Genomic DNA, 24,976 nt, shown 5'->3' with positions numbered 1-24,976 from the left:
ATTATAAATCCTTAGTACTTGTGTAATAAGAATATATACTGTTTGTAGTTGTCTATTGTACAATGAAATGATTATAAAATCTTAGTACTTGTGTAATAAGAATATATATTGTTTGTATTTATATATTGTACAATGTAATGATTATAAAACCTTAGTACTTGTGTAATATATATTGTTTGTACTTATCTATTGTACGATGTAATGATTATAAAACCTTAGTACTAGTGTAATAAGAATACATATTGTTTGTACCTATCTATTGTACAATGTAATGATTATAAAACCTACCGTTCAATAAAAATGTACCGAAATGATAATCACAAAAAAATAAATAATAATCTAACCTAATAAATTATCTACTCAATTTCTAGTGTTAACCTACTGTGATGCTACTAATCTAACAATACATGAACTACCATTGTCCTTCTCAGATTCGACTCTATACAGTGAATCCCACTTATTTGGTAAGTGACACAAAAAATTACGGAAATATTCTGATATTTCTGCGTGGAACACTACTTAATGCTTACAACTTTGGATTTTATTTTAAATGCTATGAAATACTGTAATATCACAAAAGTTTATGTTTTGAAGATGTCACAATCAGGTATAGAATATTTAATAAATAATTTCTGCTGTAAAGTGTAAATTTAACATAAGGGTTTTTCCTGTAAGGGGATGGGTTGGAGGCACTTTTTCTGAGACCCAACTACCCTTAAATATATAAAGTTGTTGAATATATTGAATGGAAAGCAGATCTAGTTTTAACACTACCACCCAAAATATAATAACACAGGTGCCTCCCACCTCCCCCATACCATAAATTATGGAATATTCCTATACATATGAATACCCTACCTAACACGAGTGTCATTTGATAGTCAATATTTATTACCTTATTATTCCTATTAAAACATATTTTATTCGTTCCAGTCTGAACTGTCCATTATCTTGAAGCCAGTTTGAACCAGATGCAATTATACAAATATATCAAAATCTTGAATTTCCAAGAAATTAATTTTACATTCTCTTTTCCCAATTAATATTGATTTTCAAAATTTTAAGGAAGCGAACCTGTGTAAATTGAAAACGTATTTTCCGTAAAAGTTTTTGTCTCCATGTTGTGTACATGAAGTATAAAGCACATCAGCCCTAAAAGCTACAGTTTTAGTTTTCAGAAGTCAGATAGCCTATGTAGAGACATGCCTCACACCACAGGAGCTAAGACTCGGCCATGTTTTATTGGTTACCCACCCCTCACGTCTTGTTCCACCTCCGTCCTCCAGCGGTGAAGACAATCCTGTAATACCTGGAGCTCCCCGTCTGTGATGTGGCGAGGAGCTGGACTCGAGGTTACTCCTGCCGTCCGGTGAGGGCGGGGAGGGGTCGCAGGGGTCATGGTCACATCTGTCCCCGGGGACTTGACCGGGGACGATTCAGTCGCCATGCTCATATCACTGTGGAGAGTAATCTTGTTTAGGACCTCCACTCTAGGTTCTCCACATATTATATCATATTATACAAGTAAGGACAATTATCTACATTTCCATAACTAAAAACTTCAACCTAGTTTCATATAAGTACGTGATATTTTCCCATCGCCTAAATGTAAATCTTTTATGCTAACAGTCAATGGGGAGATAACTCAATCCTAGCAGTTTTATTTAGTGGTTTTTTAATAACTATGTAGATGAATACCTTTCAGAACTTACAAAATATTGACATTAAGTCTTTAATATCATACTAAATAAATAAATCTTTCACTACTAGTGTTCGGATTTGGAAGAAAAATCATAATCTATCATTGTAACCCCTTTCATGGACAATTATCGGTAATAATAAGCATCGACAAACTTTGTTAATTTCTTTTAAAATCAAGCAGTTTAGTGTTGTGATTTGAAATGCAAAATCATGAGTTGTCCATTAGATTCCATTTTTTTTAGATTAAAACTTTTAAGAAATCCATCAAGAATAAATATATTATGTACCTCATAACTGCTGGCAAAGGAAAAGATTTGGGTGGATGATAAGTAGAAATTTACAGAAAATAACATGAAATAATTTCAACCGATTCATGATTAAGGAATTTCACAATTGCTAAATTGAAATCTGTGTATTTGATTGAATTTCGCTCATAATTGATAATCAGAACACCCTATTTTTTTCACATTCCATATACGCATGGGCATATTTGTGGATGAAAATGGTAGTATCCTTACATTGTAACTTACGTACATCACTTTAGAAAAAGAATGTGTGTATCACACTACATAATAACCACTAAAGTCTGTGTATTACTGACTGTAAAAGTCCCCCAGGATCTATCTTAAAAAGTTTATATTCAAAGAGGGTTGGTTTCACAAGACAAAAGTTCATCACAATGATACAGTCAAACTTCCACATATCAAACTTCTCGATATGTTGAACCTACAACAAAGTCCAGAACTTTCCCCTTATATAACACCACTGATAATCTTCTCATTAATCAAACTTTTATGAGTCGAATTTCTCTCTGTTTTGAAGTATAATCAAGACCCATTTTTTATGAAAACATTGAAAATTACAACTATTAAATGGAAGTGAAATATTCACCTGTACTATAACATTACTATGTCCGGTGATTATTTTAACAGTAGAGGCTTCCAAAATTTAATTGACAAAGAAATAATGAATTTGATAAGAAATTTGATATTTATATTTAAAATTAAATGCCTTAGTGTGTTTTTTGTCACATTTTTAAAGAATCCATTCTGTCCTATTTACAGGATCTTCGTGAGTTGACATCCGGATGTTTTGAATTTTCCAGATGGTCCCGTGAAGTTTGAAACATCAACGTTTGACTGTACATATTTACTGCAAGGTACCAGCTCTGCTCTCATTAGCCAAACTTGTGAAATAGGACCTGGCAGATTCCACTACACCGTCTGGATGAAGATGATTTACCTTTGTGGCTTGGGAGATTCCATTTCCACATCTTGGGGGAGACTAGAAATGTGGTCTGGTTTACTCTGGGCAAACTCCAAAGCATAGGATAACACATCCTGTAGGGGAACCTTCTTGCTACCTGACCCATAATGGTTAAATCTGTAAGAGTAGACGTCATTAATGCAATATCAATTACCTCAAAGTAACTACTAGATCCACAATGGATAAATCTTTAAGAGTAGATGCCTTATAATTATCTAAATGCTCTATGAAAGCCTACACCCAGACTTCCAGTATTCAAATACTTTAGTAAATAAATAATAAATTAACAAGATATGAATTATTAAAACGAATTTCAAACTTTATTGAGTGCTTAATTCTGTCATAGTTCTGAAAAAATCACTGTTTCTGGCCTATAATACATTACTCATATAAATCACTATTTCTGGCCTATAATATATTTCTCATATAAATCACTGTTTCTGGCCTATAATACATTCCTTAATCACTGTTTCTGGCCTATAATACATTACTCATATAAATCACTATTTCTGGCCTATAATATATTTCTCATATAAATCACTGTTCTGGCCTATAACACATTCCTTAATCACTGTTTCTGGCCTATAATACACATTCCTTAATCACTGTTTCTGGCCTATAACACATTCCTTAATCACTGTTTCTGGCCTATAACACATTCCTTAATCACTGTTTCTGGCCTATAATACATTCCCTAATCACTTATTCTGGCCTGTATTACCTTTATATATAGTACTCAATCACTATTTCTGGGCTATATTACCTTAATCAATCATTATTTCTAGCCTATTATACCTTGTTAAATCACTATCTCTGTAGAAAGTTGAATACATTTTCGATTTTTGACAATTTGAAAAATCTGGATAAACAGCTAGTGCCATACTTACTTGTTTAACTTTGTATTTAGAATAGATAACTCCTCTCGTAACTTTTTGACTTGTTCCCGTCTGTGTCTTGTTTCTATTTTGTTACAGCACATGTATCTATAAAAGAAAGGTCAATCAATTGATCAACAGAATACAGAGAAAAGCTCTTTTCAGTTCACTTAAACAATGAATGTTTTAGCGAATGTTGTTACGGTCCTATAACACACATTGCTATTGCTGACAAACTTACATAAAGCCTTCCCGAATTTGTTCTGATCTGATTCGTAGCTTTTAACAGCGAACAGGCCATATTTATTTGAGGTCCCAGATTGGATACTTGTAGATTTTAGCAAAATTGAATAGTTTTCAGACTAAAACGTTGCAGAGAAAAAAAATCAATTAAAACCTGTAAGTTTGTCAGCAATAGCAATGTGTGTTATAGGACCATAACAACATTTGCTAAAATATTCATTATCTATATTTACATTATGATAAGAGTAGTTACACTTTACCCTGGTATATAGTTATTTTGAACAGTTGTTTGAACAGCAAATTAAGTATTGACAACAATAAAATTGATGACATCACAAAAAGATTGATGACATTACAATAGCAAATGTTGTTAAAGTCTCATAACAACATTTGCCTTCTCATTGCAATGGAAAGATACATAGCAAATATAAATATTATGGTTTTGTCGCACGTTTTTCCTCTATAACCCAAAAGATATTCAATTTTTCTGTTCTGATTCGTAGCTTTTAGCAGTGAATAGGCCATATTTATTTGAGGTCCCAAATGGGATACTTGTAGATTTCAGCGAAATTGATTAGTTTTCGGACTAAAAAGTGGAAAAGAAAAAAGTATCAATTAATACCTGTAACTGAGGGAGATTGGGTTACATCAGTCGAGGGCTAAGATTCTGTAACATCTCAACCCCTTATGTTACAGAATCCTAGCCCTCGACTGATGTAACCCGATCTCGCTCAGTTACAGGTATTAACTGTAACTCAGTTACAGGTATTAACTGTAACTCAGTTACAGGTAATAGATTTGATCAAACCTTGTGTTGAATTGAACAGGACCGATTGTCTTACCTGTCCATATAGATCACTTGAGGGAATTCTATTTTGTTGTGGATTTTCTCTGGTCGCCCTAATTGCTGATTAAATTGAAATCTAGACAGTTCAAAGGTCAAAACAGGTGGCAGTCGTGTAAACCAGAGCTGAAATGAAAGATGATGAAAGCTTAGGTTATATTTATGAGTAAAAACAAAACCTGATATAATCATGATAACATATTTTATCTTCCATGGTTCAGCTATGACATTAACAAGCAGGCAACCCTGTATTAGTTCAAATGGTGGTCTTTTAATACAGGTTCAGTTCAAAATAAAATCCCTATAATGGAGAACATTATAAGTGGCCTTCTCACACAGGTGGTCTCTTAATAGAGGTGGTTGCATAAACAGGTCTGACTGTACAACAGTTAGCGTTCAGTATTAAGAGCTATGGCAACAACTGGTTCACCCGTTGTCAGTATAATGTGACCGGGTGAATTCTGTGCTGGGTGACTTCATCATGATATTTCAGTTAGATAACCCTATAAAGTCGGCATCAGATCCGTGCTATCACTAGGAGGCAAACACACTAACATATCCTGTCTCCAGCACACATGGAGGCATGTCCTTAAATAACCTTAGCTGTTAATAGGACATTAAACCCTGTACAACCAACCAACTGTACAACATCACTAATATAGAAAGTTTGTTATCTTCATACATGTATTACATTCGACTCTGATATTTGTCCATATTTCTATCATTCCAACCTTCTGCCCACAAGTGCCAGCTTACATATACCTCCTACGATCATAGGACAAATGGCTGTCATAATAACCTCCTGCCATATTTAGACAAATGGCTGTTATATTTACCTCCTGCCATCATTCGACAAATGGCTGTTATATTTACCTCCTGCCCAGATGTTTGCGTAGTATTACTGCTGATGGTTTCTATCACCCCAGGAGCAGTGGCGGCCTCCAAACTTTCGTGAACATCACGGAAACCATTCACCTGTAGAGGAAACTGGCCGAACGTCTCATCATTGCTAAAGCCCTTACCTGTACATTAAACAGAAAAAAATACATTCTAAATCCTGAATTTCAATTTCAACGAACAGTGTCTTTATGGAATGAGAATATTAAAATTACAAAAAACAAAAAATCCAATGATCAGATGACAGTTCTACAATGGAAAACTTCGAAAGAAAAATGAAACCTGTTAAGGAAAAACACATTTTCAACTTTTCCTTTCAACAAATTCCACACATAAGTGAATGCTGATTTACTACTTAATCTGTCATGGTCTCTCTTGGTTTATTACTCCTAGCACCCCACTTGTGTGTGTGTGTGCTTTAGTAATCAAATCTTGTGTACATTTAAACTATATCAGATTTAGAAGAGACATAACACCATATACAACTATGTAAGTGACCTATGGGAAACGAGTTAAATGACAAATATAGGTAAGATCAGACACTTTTCAGAGACTTCACCTTGTTTTCACAAATCAATACCTGAACATCAACATCAGATTATAGTTCTTGACTATTTTATCAAGCAAAGAGTTTTGTTTTTTGTAATTTAACCTACTGATGATAAAAACCAACAGACTATACTAGTGTAGTATTAAACATATTACTTATCAAATTTCCTGAAATGAGCCATTAGTTTGACGGATTTAGACCTGATACAACTCTATTCCACCTTTTCCTCTGAACTTCAAATTTTGTTGTTAATTTCAATATTTATTCTATATCCTTTTTTAATTCACTTCTTTTATTCTCATGGAAATTTTCACTTAAAACAGCAAGTTTTTTATGAACAGTGATTTTATAAAGACATGTGTCTGTGTATGTGTAATAGAAACACAAACACTGATTATAAGAGACTCCCCCCCCCCCCCCCCCCCCTTCCCATTACTCTCATAAGTCAGCTCGATACTCTCCGTAAAACGACTCCCCCTTACCCTAATTGGTACCCTCAGCTCAATACTGTTCGTAAAACAACTCCCCCTCCCCTCCCCATTAACCCTAATTGGTACCCTCAGCTCAATACTGTCCGTAAAACAACTTCCCCCTTATCCTCATTGGTACCCTCGGCTCGATACTGTATGTAAAACAACTTCTCCCTCCCTTACCCTTATTGGTACCCTCGGCTCGATACTGTCTGTAAAACAACTTCTCCCTCCCTTACCCTTATTGGTACCCTCGGCTCGATACTGTCTGTAAAAAAACTTCTCCCTCCCTTACCCTCATTGGTACCCTCGGCTCGATACTGTCCATAAAACAACTCCACCATTGGGTTCTTCATCTTTTTCATATTGGTATCTCCCTCAGCACTGCTGTAACACAAAACAAAAGTTGTGGTACATGAAACACAAGGAAATCAGACTTTTCCCGGTTGTACAATATAACCTGAAAAAGTCTATCATTGGGGAGATGGACTAATTAATCAATGACTTTTTATCACACATTGAGATTTTCTGGTTGTCTGATAAATTATCTTTTATTCTAAACTGTGATATTTTGATTGTCCGATTTATAATATTGACCAATATAAAAGGAGATTTCCTGCTTGTCTGAAAATTGTTTTTATATAGTACTGTAAGTTTAAAATTCCCTGATAATCAATTTCCAATACATCTTATACATTGACAGGTCTAGGTTGTCAGATGAGTCACTTTCTACCGTTTATAACAAATTCCACATTGCCTGATCAATAACACACTACTGTATATCACTTTTCAGGAATTAAAAAATTTCAGCACGCAATAAAATATCTCAAACATTTTTCAGACACCAGAACTACCAGTAATAATATTGTATAATATTTTCTATACTCAATAAATTTTAAAGATGACTGTGTTTAGAGAACTCCACTGTTGTCCGCAGTACTTACTCTTTCTGTTCAGGAGATGAGGGACATGATGTGTCTGCCTTAAAGGCATCCTCTAGCCACTCCAGTAGCTTGTGTTGAAACTCACTAACATCCTGTAATAATGACAAAAACAGTCAAGTCTCGTGTATAAACTCCTGTATCCAAACAACGTACAAGAAAAAGTAAAACTGAAAATAGATTGATTTGGTTCAACAGCCCATCAACAACTAGGGTCATATCAGCCAAGATAAACTAGTCAATAAGCGTGACCATTCGAAGAAACAAGAAACAAAATAAGATCAATAGCTCATGTAATTACTATCTAAAAGCGTTTGCAGGACAGGCATACAATTAAGGCTGGCTGAAACGGAAAGATGTGATTGAAAGTAACTGTTAAATGGAGCATGTCGTTTTTAAGGCATCAGAGCCTTTTTCACAGTTAAGCTGTCTAAAAGTCTATGGATATGAAAAGAGTTTTAGTGTCCAGGTCAGTTATCATGAATGTATCTAAAATCTGAACAAAGTACAAAGCCCAACACATCAAAAGTAGTAGGATGCACGGTAGTCTAGTGGTAGGATATCAGACTCGAGACTGAAGGGTTGGGGGAACAAGTCACGTCACGGTACTGTGTTGTATCTTTGAACAAGATACTTTACTCCGCTTGTTCCAGTCTACTCAGCTGTTAATAAACTTGTACCTGGTTGGGCAGTGCTTGAATTGTTGAATGCTAGCTGTGAAGGCCTAAATGGCAGCACCGCCTGTATGGTCCAAAGGGAGTTGAGAAAGATATTGACCGGTTGCAAAGGCCCTATTACCACGGATAATAATGTGTGAACCGCTTTGAGACGACCTACAAACTAGGTTGTGATGAAGCAGTATATAGGAACCTCAGTATTATAATTAATTAAATTATTGGAGGCACAGTAGTCTAGTGGTAGGACGCCGGGCTCATGACTGAAGGGTAGAGGGTACGAGTCACGGCACTGTGTTGTATCTTTGAACAAGATACTTTACTCTGCTTGTTCCAGTCTACTCAGCTGTTAATGAGTACTTGGTTGGGCAGTGCATGAATTGTTGAATGCTAGCTGTGAAGGCCTAAATGGCAGCACCGGCTATATGCTCCCCAGGGAGTTGAGAAAGCTATTGACTGGTTGCAAAGGCCCTATTACCACGGATAATAATTTGTGAACAGCTTTGAGACGACCTAGGTTGTGATAAAGCGGTATATAAGAACCTCAATATTATACTTAGTTAAATTATATAACTTTTGTAATAAGGCAAAGTATTGCAAGGCAATCCAGAGTCCCCCTAGATTTCTTTATTTTCTGAGCTGTTCACCTATCTCAGGATATAGGTCACAGTGACATACCACTTGTACTTCGTACTCCACTAGCCATGTCATGATAAACCTCCATACCAAATCTGGTTACTCCAGGTTAAAAACGTTTCGAAGACTTACACCAGACAAAATTTGTCAAATGTTGATGTGAAAGGTTAAACCATAACTTCATTAATTAGTATTATTTTTTACAGCAAAAATGGTTGAACCCCATGACACAGACGCCAGTGATGTAGCTATATTTACCTGCTGACTCTCCCCGACCCCGGACGAGGACGGAGACGATGAAAAAGCTTCCTTCAGTATTTCTACTGCTTTAGAAGGATCCACATACTTTTTGTGGGAACCTATCATTAACCCAAATAGATAGCGCAGCTCGGTCATAAACCGTAGATTCCTCGACTCCTGTAAACAAAACATTTATGAATATACATACAGGAAATGATTAAGATCATCTTTTTAAATATTTCCATTTTTCCTAACAGTGAAATAAGCATAGTATTAACTGTTAAGATTTACAATTGTTTTGAAGTAAGATGTATGCAATTCTCAAGAAAAGTCTATATTGGTACAAAAAATCTGATACTATTCTGTGATATAAAAACCACATTTTGCTATTATTTTCTACACATTTGATCCTTTTTCCAATTTTTTTTTTCAAAATATTTTGTTATATTAATTGATTTGTACTTAAACTGTTTTCACATCATAAAGCAGAAATTGTAAACACAGCAGAGATCAGTTTTATATATTTCCCTTTATATGTCTTATTTCACTTACTGCTCCATTGCCTTGACTAGACTCATTTGGTGAATGGAAGTTCAAGACAAGGTGTCGAAATCTTCGTATATGAAATAATGACTGCAAAACATGAAAATACAATAAAGTTAAAATACTTATAACTCCGTTATTTTGCGAAAGTAAAATAAACATGCTTTTGTCAAAGTGAAAGAACATAATTCTGTCCCAGAGGAATAAATGCTTTGTGTTAAAAATAAGTACAGATAACACAGCAGAATATATGTCAGAATATTGTTTCTATAATTGTCCATGGTTTATACAGCAACAAAATAGACTCGGAAGTCCAACTACAGTGTAACGTCCAGTTATCTTCAACGTTCACAAGAACCATGAAGTGACCTTGACCAGTACATTCAATAATTCCTAACAAGTTTTCTTGCAAGGCAATGATGTAGTTATAACGAATCTGTACAGCTTCATCATATTTTTAAATAAATTCAAATTTATGAATATGTCTGTTATGTTTTTGAGATCTTCATCCCAATGACAGGCCAACCTCATTTAATTGACAGGGTAACACTGTATTTTCTAATACTGTTAAATTCAACATTATGCATATTTTGCCAGCATATATCTGTAAGTGAAGGACAGGAAATCAAGTATTTTTCAGATTACTAGCTCACCTGTATGACAGCACTAAACCAGCAGGTATTGCCCACATTTTTTAGTCCCACTGGGCATTCCTCCTGTCTCTTCCGTTCGTGAGGGTTCAGCGGATCCACAAACCAGATATCTCCTCGCTTCCTCTTGGTACCCGCTTTACTCTCAGCTAAACTCTGCTCTAAAACTCTAAAGAACAGAAATCCCAATATTAGTGAATAATGACTCAGACATGCCAAGTATTGTTTGATTTTTGCCATGAGTGTGGTATACTGTACATATTTAACAGAGTCTCCTCGAACACACTGATTTATAAATTTCAGGTGATGGTGTGTTGTTCGCTATTGTAAATTAAGCGCTACCTCAGTAGATCGAATGGGAAAGAAGTGGCCTGCAGTATCCTCCTGCATGATTGTATGAGGTGACTAATGTTGGGGTCCCTGCAGATTCAGGGATATTCTGTGTCTTCCAATAACAATAAGACAGCAATACTTATCTCGGTCTGTTTACTGTGACATTTTTTTCTGCTCCATTTTCCTACCATTTGTTACTTGAGTCAGGGAGACTCATTGAATGATTTTCTACAATACGGCACTGTATAGGGCTAAAACGATATGCATACCTCACGATACCGCACGTATCGCGGTAAAATGCTTAATACAAAATTATACTTACCATGATACACACACTTGTTTGAAAAGTCAATGAATTTAAGTGAAGGATTTAGATTTAGAGTTTTGTCATTGTGTTTAAAACAGAACTATCATAATATATCACTTTATGATTCAAGTAGTTTTAGGTATGATTGTACAGTGGACAACCGATTTTTCTAAAGTAAGTACACTATCATGATATAATATGAATAATATGAATAATATGATTTGGTAAATCGTTTCAGACACACACACACACCCGGAGGGAGAAATGCTCACACAATTTATCAATTAATGGATAACTTTAGATTAAATTCTGCTTCTAAAATATTTTTCTTAAATGTACAAGTATCAATTCTATACCTGCTGATATCCTGTTCCTCGCGCGACACCTGTCCTCCCAGAATTCCTTGGGTGTCTTGGAGACTGGCAACGATGGCTTTTTGCAGCTGGTCACTTCCTGATGCATTCTCATTGGTCAGATCTATAACATTCCCTGTAGCCAATCAGAGCATGGTGGATAACTTCTGTCATCCTATACAAAGCTTCTTTAATTCATTGGGTTTTCGCATGATAATTAACAGGTCCAGTACACTCTGCCGATTGAGCTATATAGCTGTAAAGACCTATAATAGCTATATTGACCTATCTGAAATAGGTATTTTGAGCTATTTTCAAGTGATTTTCTTTTTTAAGGAAAATGAAACAAAGTCGCTTTAAAAAAAAGATTTTATCATTATGTTGATAACAAAAGACATTAAATAGAAGTATTCTTTTTAAAAAAATAATGATGTAAAAAAATCGGAAATTTTACATTTATGAAAAATGAAAATAAACATCTAACTGCTTGCTTTTTGTAGTCAGCATTACCATAAACTTTATTGTTTTATGCGACTTTGCTTTAATTTAATGAAAATTGAAATCTGAGAAAATATAGCTCAATACAGCTATAATTTATAGGTGAATATAGCTATATAGGTCTTAATAGCTATATAGCTCTATAGGCAGAGTATACTGGACCTGATTAATTTAAGTATATATATGAAGTTACCAATCTGACCAGAAATAGTTCAGAATGGTAGTTTACTCAAATTGTATTTCTTTTCATTTACCTGGTGTTGGTTCATCAACTAGTGGTGCGTGGCTGATCATAATTTGACTCAGAAATTTGAAAATGAATATCAACCATCACAAATTGAGGGAAACTTTTTATACCACAACGTTAATATTGTATTAATATAACAAAATTAAATCAAATCCTTCGTTCCATTCCTCATTTTTACTATCCTTGATACTCCAGGGGTTACACTCATTTATGTATGCTATCTGCATCTCTGAAAGATGTCAAGGCATAATTGAAGGCAAGTTAGCAATTTGATTGGTTTCAAGTAAAAGAAACCCTGATCACCAATCACTCGACTGATTCCTGTCCTTTGTACATCACATAGCAGCGACACCTGTCTTCAAAGTCAGTCAATATTACTGTTGCGCTGCTGTTCAGTTCTTTTCATGTAAATCAAAGGATCTGCCTACTCTAAGTTGTATCACCCACTAGGTGGTGCATACATATATATATACAGAACCTGCAATTTACGGTCTTCTTGAAATTTTGGTAGCCTTTCTGGGCAATTCTTTTTCTTATTTATCAGATAAATCAGCTACCTTTAAACATGAAATCATAATTTCCAACTAGTAGCTGATCGCCGCAACAACTTACCACTTTTCCTTGCTGTAGCCCCTTGTGTACCTGCCTCCTGTGTCCCCTGTGTGGTGGTTTCCCGATCAGCGGGAGTAGAGCGTGGCCTGGCATCTACAGTGGTTGTCCCAGACTTCAAGTCAGTGGCTGCATCTTCTTGTACAACGATGGAAGGTACTGCTGTCACGCCAGACTATAAAATCAAAATTACACTAAATTACATTTCTGATCAGCACTTAACAAGCCTACTTTCCTTACTTTATGCAATTTAGATTTTTTTTTTACCCGAATCAAAACCATGTGAACTCATGGTAATGAAAAAGATTTAAATAAAAATTTCATCAGGAACAATTCTGATGATTTTTCACTATGACTTCTTTATACTGTAAACAGCTTTCGGCTACCAGCCAGCCAGAGGGATATGTGTTAACATCAGTATGCCATGCAAGTAATAGCTGTTTTTTATTCTGTCATGTATTCTGTGATGTTGTACTGTTTCGTACTGACTGTTAATCTCTGTGTTATATGTTGTGATATATGTAATTGTTTATTTCTCTATATCTTTGATAGCGTTTAAAGTTTGACCAATTCCCTTGTCTACGCTGTTGTTATTACTTCCATGCTTATCAATATAAGTTTACTGAGCACTGTAAAGACTTGAGGAACCAATGTAATAATATTTCTTACAATGAAGAATTCACCCAGACACTGGTTAGAATCACTCAACCCTGCTACGTGTTCTTTTTAAACTAAGTAAAATCTAAAATCACCATCTGAAAGTGGACACATTTATGGGATAAATGTTTGAGAGTCATATAAAGTTTTAAAGCTCTAGCCTTTAGCTTTAATCGTAACAATTTGCCGGGAGTGAGAGCTGTTGGTCGATACTATAACTGCCGGTTGACATTGATGTCCAGTTATAAACCTATGTTTCTGTTTTTGGACTGGTTCTCCACTTTATATACATCCAGGGATTTTCCTACAGTAGAATTTGGGGCGAATAACGGCTCCTTTCCCCTCGTAAAATCTTGCTAAAACTCCCAATTTACCATTGAAAAATTCCCAATTGGATGGCCATTTTTGCAAGATTTAAATATGCTCAGTGTGGAGAGGGAAGATGTAAAAACATTCATGTCCGTAAGAAAAGTAAAAATATGTTTTAATCCCTTGAAAATTAAATTTCAAAAGTATACATCAGAATGTTATCAAGTTATTTCCGTTGTATTGATGTTGTAAAACTTTGCTATTTTTGTCTCGCCTGCGTGATTCAAGTTGGAGTAAAACAAATTTACAACATGTATTACTCGAGAAAGTGATACTAACCATCAAAGAAGCAATCTTTGTAACTAATTCAGTATCTTTTATAAATCAAAATCAAAGTTTTCCTTTTAAAGGAAATGGACAAATATTACAACTACCGTATATATGTGATATAGTATAATGAAATAGTAAAAATACATTCTGGCTATCAGAATTTTTACAAGCCTATACTAGATGTACTAGACCTAAGCTTATGCATTGAAAAATAAATAATAAATTCCAATATCAAAGAATGCAATTTCTCATGATAAGAAGTAAAATTTATTAACAGAAACTGGAAAATGTATGATTTTTTTTATTTCCCCTCATTTTTCTCCAGTTTCAATTTTACAGCGTAAAAATTCCCAATTCATTTAACACTGGACCTGGAAAAAATATGGTAGGAAAATCCCTGACATCAAATGCATTGCTTATTCCTTTTTTCTCATTTGCAATAGGTACCTATCCCGCACAGCGTTTACAGAGTAAATCACTTACAGCATCCACACAGGTCTGTCAATCAAGGTAGGGTGCTTTAACTCATTCACCCCTGAAATTTCATAATGAACTATTCCAACCTTTAATTTGGAAGAGTTCAAATGTGTCTTCAGGGGTGAATGAGTTAAGAACACATTTAGGCAATACTAGTCTCTCGTCCCCTGCTATATATGCACAGTCCTGATTTACAACAATATGTCACACTGGTAAAATACTAGCCGATTCCTACCGACTCGGCTAGGGAGAGTTTCTCTTTAGATCATTCAGTACAGTGTATAACTAGTAAGCTAGAGGACCCAAGTTCGACTCCTAGCAGAGGCATTGAAAAAATAATGACCTCTGTTACAAATATATACTGCTCTGATTGAATCATTCAAAGATAAGGTAGACACTGAAAGTAGGGATTTCCGAAACATGTGGTAACTTGAGTCATTACTGTACTTATTATGTACACTAAGGAGTAAACAATTGCTACAAGACAGCTGTGATTTTTTTGCTCAATTTTACTGCCGAATACAGACTGTTTTCCCCTTGCTAAAAGGTGTTTTATTTTCCAAAGATAACCAAAAACTGAGGAAAATATTCTCAATTTCAGTACAAATAGTGCTATACTTTTCCCCTAATTCATAAAGGAACAGACTGTTGGAAAATTTAGGTAGCAAAAAAACACTGGACAGTTGCCCTGTGAGAATAATTATAAAGGGACCTTTTCTAAGCAAATCACCTTTTTTAATTCTGTCTGTAGACTCATTACCTTTTTCTTTAGAGCTGGATTAACAAAGTCATCACCGAGCAGCATAGTTACAACATTCTCAATCTCGTACTTCCCGTCCCGGTCCTGACACGCGGTGATAGCTCTTCTGATCACACGCTCATCATCTATGCCCGTTATTTCCTTGATCTGGGCATACACATAGTTTTCTTCTGCACTTTTTGGCTGAAAGAAAAAAATTACATTAATTTAAAAAGGATTCACTTTTGTATTTGATATAAAAAAAACTTTGGAAATTCAACAACATGTAAAAGCTGAATTTTATCATAAATACCGGTATTATGAATACATTTTTTAAAAAGTGTTCTCATGTTTCAATTAAATTAACAGCTTAGTATCCATAACTATGTCTGAAAAAGTTTTATTTAGTTACAAAAAACAGATGAGTATAAAAAAAAATACATCATTCTTTAACAAGGTTTAAAGAAAGAAGTTTCATATTAATCAGATGGAAGTTTGGAACTAGTAATACAAGTTTAATTTTATTATAATCTCAACAGGGGTGTACAATTCGACTAGTCATACACTTGGATCTAGTACAAAGATTTTATGTTGTCAAGCATGTGTGTGAGACCTCAAGGGAGACTAACAACATTCTACTACTACCGGAATAGAAGACTGATATATATAGACTCAGCCTGTTGTCTGATTCTTTTGTCATTTCTGTACTAGCATCTAATTTAATATAAACAACTTACATGTTTGTATTATATATATCTATGTACCGTAAATAAAATACTTTTGAAGTGAATTGAATATTGAGGCTTGTGAACTTTTTCAGTATTTACTATATGAAAAGTATAGGTTGGGCTTTTCAAAATCAACCTGCAGGCTACTGAGGGGTGTATATTAACATTATGAAATATGAAATTGCACACTCTTCTTCATGATGAAAGACAGCAGGAGTACAACTTCCTGTGACCAAACTGTAGCAGCCAAGGAATAAAAAGGGGAAATACTGCCTCACTGCAGCTGTTTCAAGATATAGCATTTCCAGCAATGAAGCATAATGCTGGGACTTCTTCATGTATGTAGCTTAAAAACATCAAACGGGAGACAGTGAGCAGCTCGATGGGTGATGTGCCCTCTTGCGCATTACATTGGGTGGTCATGGCTGCATCATATCAATTACAGTGTTTTCTATTGTCAAGTCTCTGAGTGAGATTTCATGGAGAAGGAAATAGTGAAGCACTCTAGCCAGTTGTAAGAAAGTATAAGGGGAAGATACTGCTTTCTAGAGAAGAAGTATACATTACCCCATGGGGTCACTAATAGTTAAATCAGTAAAACTGTTAAATTAACATGTGGAGCCAAGGGTTCATATGAGACCAATTTTCCACAAGATTTCTTATTTCTAGTGTGACTGATATATGCCTATCATTATAGTATCAAAATATTTTCAGGTTTAGAGTAGAGTAGTTTAGATAGAAGAAATAACTAGAGGTCCAAAATATCCTAAAATGGAATGCAGAATGATTTTAGTTAATTAAATATCTTTATGCAGATGATCTACACTACCGTGTAAACTAATTTGCATAACCTACAAAATGGTGTAGCTCAGGTGCAAAATTTTGAACAATTGAACACCTAGACTCCACTGTTGTTGATAATAAGGATGGCTTTAAATAAATAACCGATTTACCTCAAAAGAAAATCTATGGGTATGCCCATTGAAGTATGCAAGGATTGGATCTTTAATAATGTACATTCAAATGTACTTTACTGATAGGTACATGCAAATTATGCAGAAAACATTATTTTCATATATGTGCCCGCTGATTAGGTCACATCTATATCGTATATCAGCAGTATCTTCCGATATACTGCTGAAACCACTCAAATATTCTTGCACTTTGTGTGTGCTGATACAAATTTAAAAGCTGACAGAATTTAATTTGTGGAGTGCCCAGACAGTTGGGTCTGTGCAGTACTGCAGCAACTTTGGCAATGCCAATGATGCACTTGGCATTACATTTTTTGTGTCAAGATATTTGTTTTTATGAATTCTTCTCGAGAAAGTTTAAGACAAAGGCATAGATATTTGGTAAATGTTATAAACAGATTACTGAAGAATGCTAGATTCTTATCGTCTAAACTCATCCTAAATTCCATTTCGACTTTCGCTAAAATATATAGTCAAGAATTATGAAACCTTTTCATTCTATTCAATCTGTCGAATTTGAATACTCTTGATTAATTAGGAAGAGATCAAGAAATACCTGTGTATGACAGCGTTGGTGAAGTGCAGGCTGTTCAACAGTCATGGTACAGTTTGATACGGTGCCGGCCTAAAATGCACGGCATGTGCAAATCTTTGCGGATCACCAAACGTCGAAGTTTCCACAACGCAATTTCAATAAGACCAGTCTCTGTGCGAACAAAAGTTGTTGGTAATGCTTTTGCGTATCAACATGAACCAATACTTAATCTATCTCTGATAACAGTCGTTGTTTTCTTTTGCTTTAGCCGTAAGAAAGCTTCGTTCGGCAGACATTGTTTACGGATGTTTCACATCATTCCGATCAATGGCCGACAAGTGCATGGGGGTTTTCCTGCGACCGAAGACGATTTCTTATCTAAGCGTTGATTGGCTACCGGGGGAAATTTCCTTCTTTGGGATTTCCTTCTTAAACTCATCAGAAAGATTTTATTTTCTCATTTGAATACATCTGCAAGCTGAAGATACATGCTATGAATTTCAGCACTATTATTAATTTAATCTTATCATTGCGAACATGAAGAAAGTGATAAATAATTAGTAAACTGATCTAGGAAAATATGTCCAATCAGAAGGACCGGTGTATTTCTAGTCCATTTGAAACCTTTCTATTTTCAGCGCGGGATTTCTACGAAAAATTAAGTTGTGTCAGAACCCGAAAGGCATGGAGGGTTTCCACACGTGTAGATGTTGACGTTGGAAGGACTAATATATGATCGATTTTGACGTCTTATAATAAATTGCTTCTAAAGTAACGGACGGTCTTAATCTTAGAGATGTCCTTCCTCGTCGATTCGTTGCTGATTGTCTTCTCGCAGGTAGGAAACGTAAACAAGCAAGCGTTGTTTAGTTTAGGAACTTGATCAACGTAAATGTTATCTGAATCTAAAAAATGTTGCACCGGCACAACTAACAGATCTGACTAATAGTCAAATGTTACTATACGTATAAGACAAATGTAAGCACACGAGACATATGTGTACACCTGGTGTCATTATCTCGTGCACTGGTGTCCGAAATACACTTCTAAGAAATATGAGGAAGGGACATCGATAGCAACCCATTTCCGTTGATCACGCGACCTGCAACCCCAAGCTCGGTGCTAATTTGATCCCTCTTAGCTTGACTTACAAACGTTAGCTGTACGGTATTTCCCTTTATAATTAGCTCAGCGGTAGAGCATTTGGCTGGAGAGCCAAGAGTCGCAGGTTCGAGGCCCAGCGACGGCACTGTTCCTCTACCACAGGTACTAGCCTCGTCTGTCAATACACCTGATTATATTATAAGGTGTATTGACAGACAAGGCTAGTACCTGTGGTTATACTACACATATATATCTATACAATTGAAACCTGTCATATTATGTACTTCATCCTTATTAAATGTTCTTACACAAAAACCCAGATTCTCACTCAGACCAAGTAAGTACTAATATTTAAACCCGGCCTCTAGTACTAATATTTATACCCGGCCTCTAGTACTAATATTAATACGTATCTCCTCTGCCCCTTAAAAAATGTCTCTTCATCAGAAGCTACATTATCACAGCTTCACAGTTATTTTAAGATTTCTTATTTTAACATATGGGCATTATACTCATATGAGGCGTGAACTATATGTAATCTTACAGATTGTACACTTTTGATTTTGCTCCCTTAGTCAGTATATGACCGATTCATAGCTCTGACGACGCAATATATAAATGGTCTCGTCGTCAGCAGCTACATTATCGCAACTAACTCCTTGTCACCAAATAGACAAAAGGTAAAAAGAAGAGAATAGTGTGCTTATACCGAGGATCAAACTTAAGATATCCCCAGCTTCCCAGTCTGCTGAAAGGGAAACCCTGTTGCAAAGCTAGGATGATCATTGTTTATAGCTCACCTGGTCCAAAGGACCATGGTACTATGGCGAGCTTATGCCATACCACAGCGTCCGTCGTCCGTCATCTCTTCTAGATTTTTACTAGATTTGGTCTGGAGCATCCTTGGGGGAAGGGGAACAAATTTTGTATAAATGGTGTGTATGGCCCTCCTGGAGGCATAGAGGCGGGGCCCAATGGGGGAAATAGAGGTAAAACCTTTAAAATCTTTCTTCTACCATAGGGATTAAGGATTTTATCCTAATTTAGTCTGGAGCATCCTTTGGCCAAGGGGACTCAATTTTGTATATAAGCAGTGGGTGTGGTCTCCCAGGGGGCAGAAGGGCGGGCCCAATAGGAGAAATAGAGGTAAAACCTTTAAAATCTTTCTTCAACCATCAGGATCATCCTTGGGTCAAGTGGACTCAATTTTGTATAAACGGTGGGTATAGGGGCCTAGGGGTGGGGCTATGTTTGAAGTTTGCTTGCTATATCTCAAGCACTGGATGGATCTTTCTGAAATTTCATATGTACTTACAGCACCTACCATGGAGTGCTATATCTTTACTTCATACCAATTATTTTAAACATATTCAGGTGAGGGATACTGGGTGTCTGGGCCTCTTGTTTAACATCTCTCTCTCTATATATATATCCATTCTACATAAAAACTTAGAAAATATCTAACATGCAAATTAACTATAACTAACATTTCTATTGGTCAACTATTTGATAAAGGTGGGATTTAACCTCATGAGATGGACAGCATCAGGTGGTCAAATGTCCACTTGCCCATGAAGGTTCCGAGGCTTCAGTCTGTACTATCAGTTATATCTAATGATACAAACCTCCCTTGCTCTTTTCACTGCTCTAAAGTTTGCTTCCTGTCCTTTCTTCATCAACACCACCATTCCTACATTCTCTCACAATAACACCTCGTCCTCAACAGTCTGTCTTTCATTCTTTTACTTTCATCTGACAATCAATTCAATTGCTTTCTCTTACATCAATTTCTCCAATGTTTCATATTCTTAATTATACTGTCATAATATCACGGAAATAGATCAAATTATGTTCACTGTATTTAACAGCCATCTTTACAATAGACAGTCAGTGGTTCCAACATTACAAATACATGTATATATATATATAATTTTTACATATACTATGATGTTATGAACAGGAGAAAGGCAAGGGCAGACTGGGATGCGGACCCTGGACCCTACAAACTGTACACGGACAATCTACCAATTGAGCTACCTCAGGTCGCCAACGATCGACCCAGTCCAGTTCTGCTTCAGTTATGATATCTGTTCCATCTGAATTCTTTTATTTTTTGATTGCAGATACTGTTTTTCGGTGGTGGCTGGGTCTTTTTCATAAAGAAGTTGTTTAGAGACTATGAGGTAATTATACTTAAATAAAATGTCAGCATTTGTGTCTAAGTATTTGTACAAAATTTAGAGATTGTTGAATGTTCAATGGTATTACATAAAAGGACTGCCGGATTATCTCCCTTTATCAAAATACTGCCTTTTTCAGGGGAAATCCTGGGATATGAGAGCAGTGGGCCATTTTTAGCAATTTTTAGTCGATATCATTGATTCAAAATTAAGAGGGGAATTCTATGTAAAATTTAAAGAAGATTGGAACATGAAGGGGTTAATTTCAGTTTTGAGTGGTCAACGGCCCAATGACCCCCTCTAGGATTATCCCTGCTTTTTTACTGGGCAATGTTAATAAACATTTTGACAATGATGTCAGTCATTTATTTAGATGTCATTCCACTGTAGTGTGGGTTTGGGAAACAGACTTAACTTGTTGTCATTCAGTGTATCCCACTGGTATGCTGCAGCTATTCAGAATTCCTATCCAACGACAGGCAAAAACACAGGAGAATTCCACTTTAATATAGTTTCCATACATACATGTACAGTAGGCTCTGTCCCTGTTTAACTGTGGTAAAACTGAGCCATCGGTGGTCTGCACTACAACCCTGTTACTGTCTTGGTTGTGAAAAGGATGAAAAAAACACTCAAGCAACAGACAAACAAGCCATTGAACTTTTGCTGATGGTAGGTCGGTTGGTTAGAGCATTTGTGATGAACATTAATTCAGAGTTCCAATCCTGGTCTCTTCCTTGGCATGTTACTCACAGGATACTGTTGGTGATTTGTTTGTTTGTTTGTTTGTTCATTTCGTTTACTGTAAACTGGGAAACTTTTGCCCAGTCCAATATTTACCCTTCACTCTGTAAATCTGTATACGCCCAGTGATAATTTTGCCTTTGACAAACACTTACTATATGTCGCATGTTATGTACTCATATTCACTGTTAACAGTTATGATACATTTGCCCTAATTATTAAGAAAAGCGAAGAAGGTGAAAGTTCAACTGCACATGTATACAGTATTTTTCATTAAAGTTCTGTAAGGTATGGCATTCTTTTTAGAATTGAGTTACTATAGATATTGTCATGCTTACATACCAATTATCAATTATGATTTTATACCAATTGCCTGTCACTATTTTATATTGATAACTTATATATTAAAATATTTATGTCCCCAGGTGCACCACTCAGTCGTCCTCCTCGTGTTCTCTGTGACTTTCTCTTTGTCCTGTACCATGTTTGAGCTGATCATCTTTGAGATTCTGGGATTCATGGACGCAAGGTAACCATTGTGTATCAGTTGACATGCTGTATAACATACCAGTACTTATATCAGACACATTATGACACAAGGTAACCATTGTGTATTGATGACATGCTGGTCTATATAGATGTCTAACATACTATATATCAGACACATTATGACACAAGGTAACCATTGTGTATTGATGACATGCTGGTCTATATAGATGTCTAACATACTATATATCAGACACATTATGACACAAGGTAACCATTGTGTATTGATGACATGCTGGTCTATATAGATGTCTAACATACTATATATCAGACACATTATGACACAAGGTAACCATTGTGTATTGATGACATGCTGGTCTATATAGATGTCTAACATACTATATATCAGACACATTATGACACAAGGTAACCATTGTGTATTGATGACATGCTGGTCTATATAGATGACTAACATACCAGTACTTATATCAGACACATTATGACAGGTATTTTATTTATTAGACCTTTGGATTAATCTACACGATAATGTATGATGTCTGTTCAAACAAAAACAGGGTTTTAACCATGTCACATATTCTGGAGACTGCAACTTTCTTTTCTAAAACAATTTTCATTGCAGTTCGAGATATTTCCACTGGAAGCTTGGACTGTACGCCATCCTGTTTGTGCTGATTGCGGTTCTACCATTTTACATTGCTTATTTCATTATTGGTAACCTAAGGCTAGGTAAGCCGTACATTGTCATTAGTATCTCAAATTTTATTGAACTGCCTAAATTAATTTCTATCAATGAATTATGAAGTTAATTTCTATCCATGAATTATGAAGTTAAGTTAATTTCTATCAATGAATTATGTAGTTAATTTCTATCAATGAATTACGAAGTTTCCAAAAAAATGATACTATAGTTATTGGTACTTCTTAATGTTGAGTACCGATACATACATAATAATCCTGAACTCCTCTGTTGTGTACATACATTTCTATAATAATCCTAAACTCCTCTGTTGCGTACATACATTTCTATATTAATCCTGAACTCCTCTGTTGTGTACATAAATTTCTATATTAATCCTGAACTCCTCAGTTGTGTACATACATTTCTATATATTAATCCTGAACTCCTCTGTTGTGTACATACATTTCTATATTAATACCTGAACTCCTCTGTTGTGTACATACATTTCTATATCAATCCTGAACTCCTCTGTTGTGTACATACTTTTCTATATTAATCCTGAACTCCTCTGTTGTGTACATACATTTCTATATCAATCCTGAACTCCTCTGCTAGTGCCCCAGAAGAGACATGTGATCGGAATGCTGACTGTTGCCTCCTGGCTGGCGTTTCTCTATTTCTTCTGGAAGATTGGTGACCCATTTCCCATCCTCAGCCCTAAACATGGTAAGTACAAAACATTGTTTTTTCATCCATTGGTCATAAATCTTTATTTTATATAGTTGAATGACATCTTCTGCAGAACATGAAATCCAGGAGTTGAGATATTTGATGTGCTGCTCGCTTTGGTTTAGGCTAATATCATAATTGTTTCAACAAACGACCTTGACCCACTTGAAATGTTGCAGGGGTCAGATATATCCTCAAAGTTTAAATAGCTTTAACTGATTAAATCCTTGTTTAGAGTTGTAGTACTAGTCCGCAGCTTGGTTTGTTTAAGAGCTATCAAAATTTTTAAACTTTAAGATGACATTGACCCACTCCAAGATGACAGGTCAAGTATGATTTATAAAAAAACGTTGAGTGATCAAGTCCTCTTGTTTTAAGCTCAGTATCATATAAAGGATGTTTTTGCAACAGTGTTCATTTCACAGACCGTCTGATATTGATTTTCTAATACAGGAATATTCTCTATAGAGCAGTGTATCGGGCGTGTTGGTGTGATCAGAGTCACCCTGATGATTATTTTCCTGTTACAGGAAAATTTTCTATAGAGCAGTGTATTGGGCGTGTTGGCGTGATCAGAGTCACCCTGATGTTAAGTTTTCTGTTACAGGAATATTCTCCATAGAGCAGTGTATCGGGCGTGTCGGTGTGATCAGAGTCACCCTGATGATTATTTTTCTGTTACAGGAAAATTTTCTATAGAGCAGTGTATCGGGCGTGTTGGAGTGAACAGAGTCACTTGATGTTTATTTTTCTGTTACAGAAACATTCTCTATAGAGCAACGTATCGGGCATGTTGGCGTGATCAGATTCACCCTGATGTTTATTTTTCTGTTACAGGAATATTCTCTATAGAGCAGTGTATTGGGCGTGTTTGAGTGATCGGAGTCACCCTAATGTTTATTTTTCTGTTACAGGAATATTCTCCATAGAGCAGTGTATTTGGCGTGATCAAAGTCATCCTGATGATTATTTTTCTGTTACAGGAATATTCTCTATCGAGCAGTGTATCGGGCGTGTTGGAGTGATTAGAGTCACTTGATGTTTATTTTTCTGTTACAGAAACATTCTCTATAGAGCAACGTATCGGGCATGTTGGCGTGATCAGAGTCACCCTGATGTTAAGTTTTCTGTTACAGGAATATTCTCTATAGAGCAACGTATCGGGCGTGTTGGCGTGATCAGAGTCACCCTGATGATTATCAGAGTCACCCTGATGTTTATTTTTCTGTTACAGAAATATTTTCTATAGAGCAGTGTATCGGGCGTGTTGGAGTGATCAGAGTCACCCTGATGTTTATTTTTCTGTTACAGGAATATTCTCTATAGAGCAGTGTATCGGGCGTGTTGGAGTGATCAGAGTCACCCTGATGTTTATTTTTCTGTTACAGGAATATTCTCTATAGAGCA

The 24,976-nt window shown here is 35.7% G+C and overlaps 2 protein-coding genes across 2 annotated transcripts in view; one reads left to right on the top strand and one right to left on the bottom strand.

The window, feature by feature from the left end:
• Positions 1-17,976, bottom strand: part of LOC110460525 (ubiquitin carboxyl-terminal hydrolase 25-like) — a 44,443-nt gene extending 26,467 nt beyond the window's left edge. Inside the window, exons 1-14 of the mRNA XM_021513486.1 lie at positions 17,648-17,976; positions 15,411-15,593; positions 12,881-13,052; positions 11,527-11,659; positions 10,534-10,699; positions 9,890-9,970; positions 9,356-9,514; positions 7,791-7,882; positions 7,142-7,233; positions 5,803-5,951; positions 4,928-5,055; positions 3,855-3,950; positions 2,944-3,084; positions 1,255-1,457 (exon numbers count right to left, since the gene is read on the bottom strand). Of these exons, the coding sequence (XP_021369161.1) occupies positions 1,255-1,457; positions 2,944-3,084; positions 3,855-3,950; positions 4,928-5,055; positions 5,803-5,951; positions 7,142-7,233; positions 7,791-7,882; positions 9,356-9,514; positions 9,890-9,970; positions 10,534-10,699; positions 11,527-11,659; positions 12,881-13,052; positions 15,411-15,593; positions 17,648-17,692 (1,840 nt within the window). The 5' untranslated portion in view covers positions 17,693-17,976. The remainder of the gene's footprint in view (positions 1-1,254; positions 1,458-2,943; positions 3,085-3,854; positions 3,951-4,927; positions 5,056-5,802; positions 5,952-7,141; positions 7,234-7,790; positions 7,883-9,355; positions 9,515-9,889; positions 9,971-10,533; positions 10,700-11,526; positions 11,660-12,880; positions 13,053-15,410; positions 15,594-17,647) is intronic.
• Positions 17,977-18,249: 273 nt separating this feature from the next.
• LOC110460524 (Golgi pH regulator B-like) overlaps positions 18,250-24,976 on the top strand; it is a 24,129-nt gene continuing 17,402 nt past the window's right edge. Inside the window, exons 1-5 of the mRNA XM_021513484.1 lie at positions 18,250-18,464; positions 20,854-20,913; positions 22,080-22,183; positions 22,781-22,887; positions 23,456-23,566. Of these exons, the coding sequence (XP_021369159.1) occupies positions 18,423-18,464; positions 20,854-20,913; positions 22,080-22,183; positions 22,781-22,887; positions 23,456-23,566 (424 nt within the window). The 5' untranslated portion in view covers positions 18,250-18,422. The remainder of the gene's footprint in view (positions 18,465-20,853; positions 20,914-22,079; positions 22,184-22,780; positions 22,888-23,455; positions 23,567-24,976) is intronic.

This window comes from Mizuhopecten yessoensis, unplaced genomic scaffold (genome assembly GCF_002113885.1).
Source record: "Mizuhopecten yessoensis strain PY_sf001 unplaced genomic scaffold, ASM211388v2 scaffold10419, whole genome shotgun sequence".
Classification (NCBI taxonomy): Eukaryota; Metazoa; Mollusca; class Bivalvia; order Pectinida; family Pectinidae; genus Mizuhopecten; species Mizuhopecten yessoensis.
Note: the sequence above shows the minus strand (reverse complement) of the source record. Positions and strands in the feature narration are given on the sequence as shown.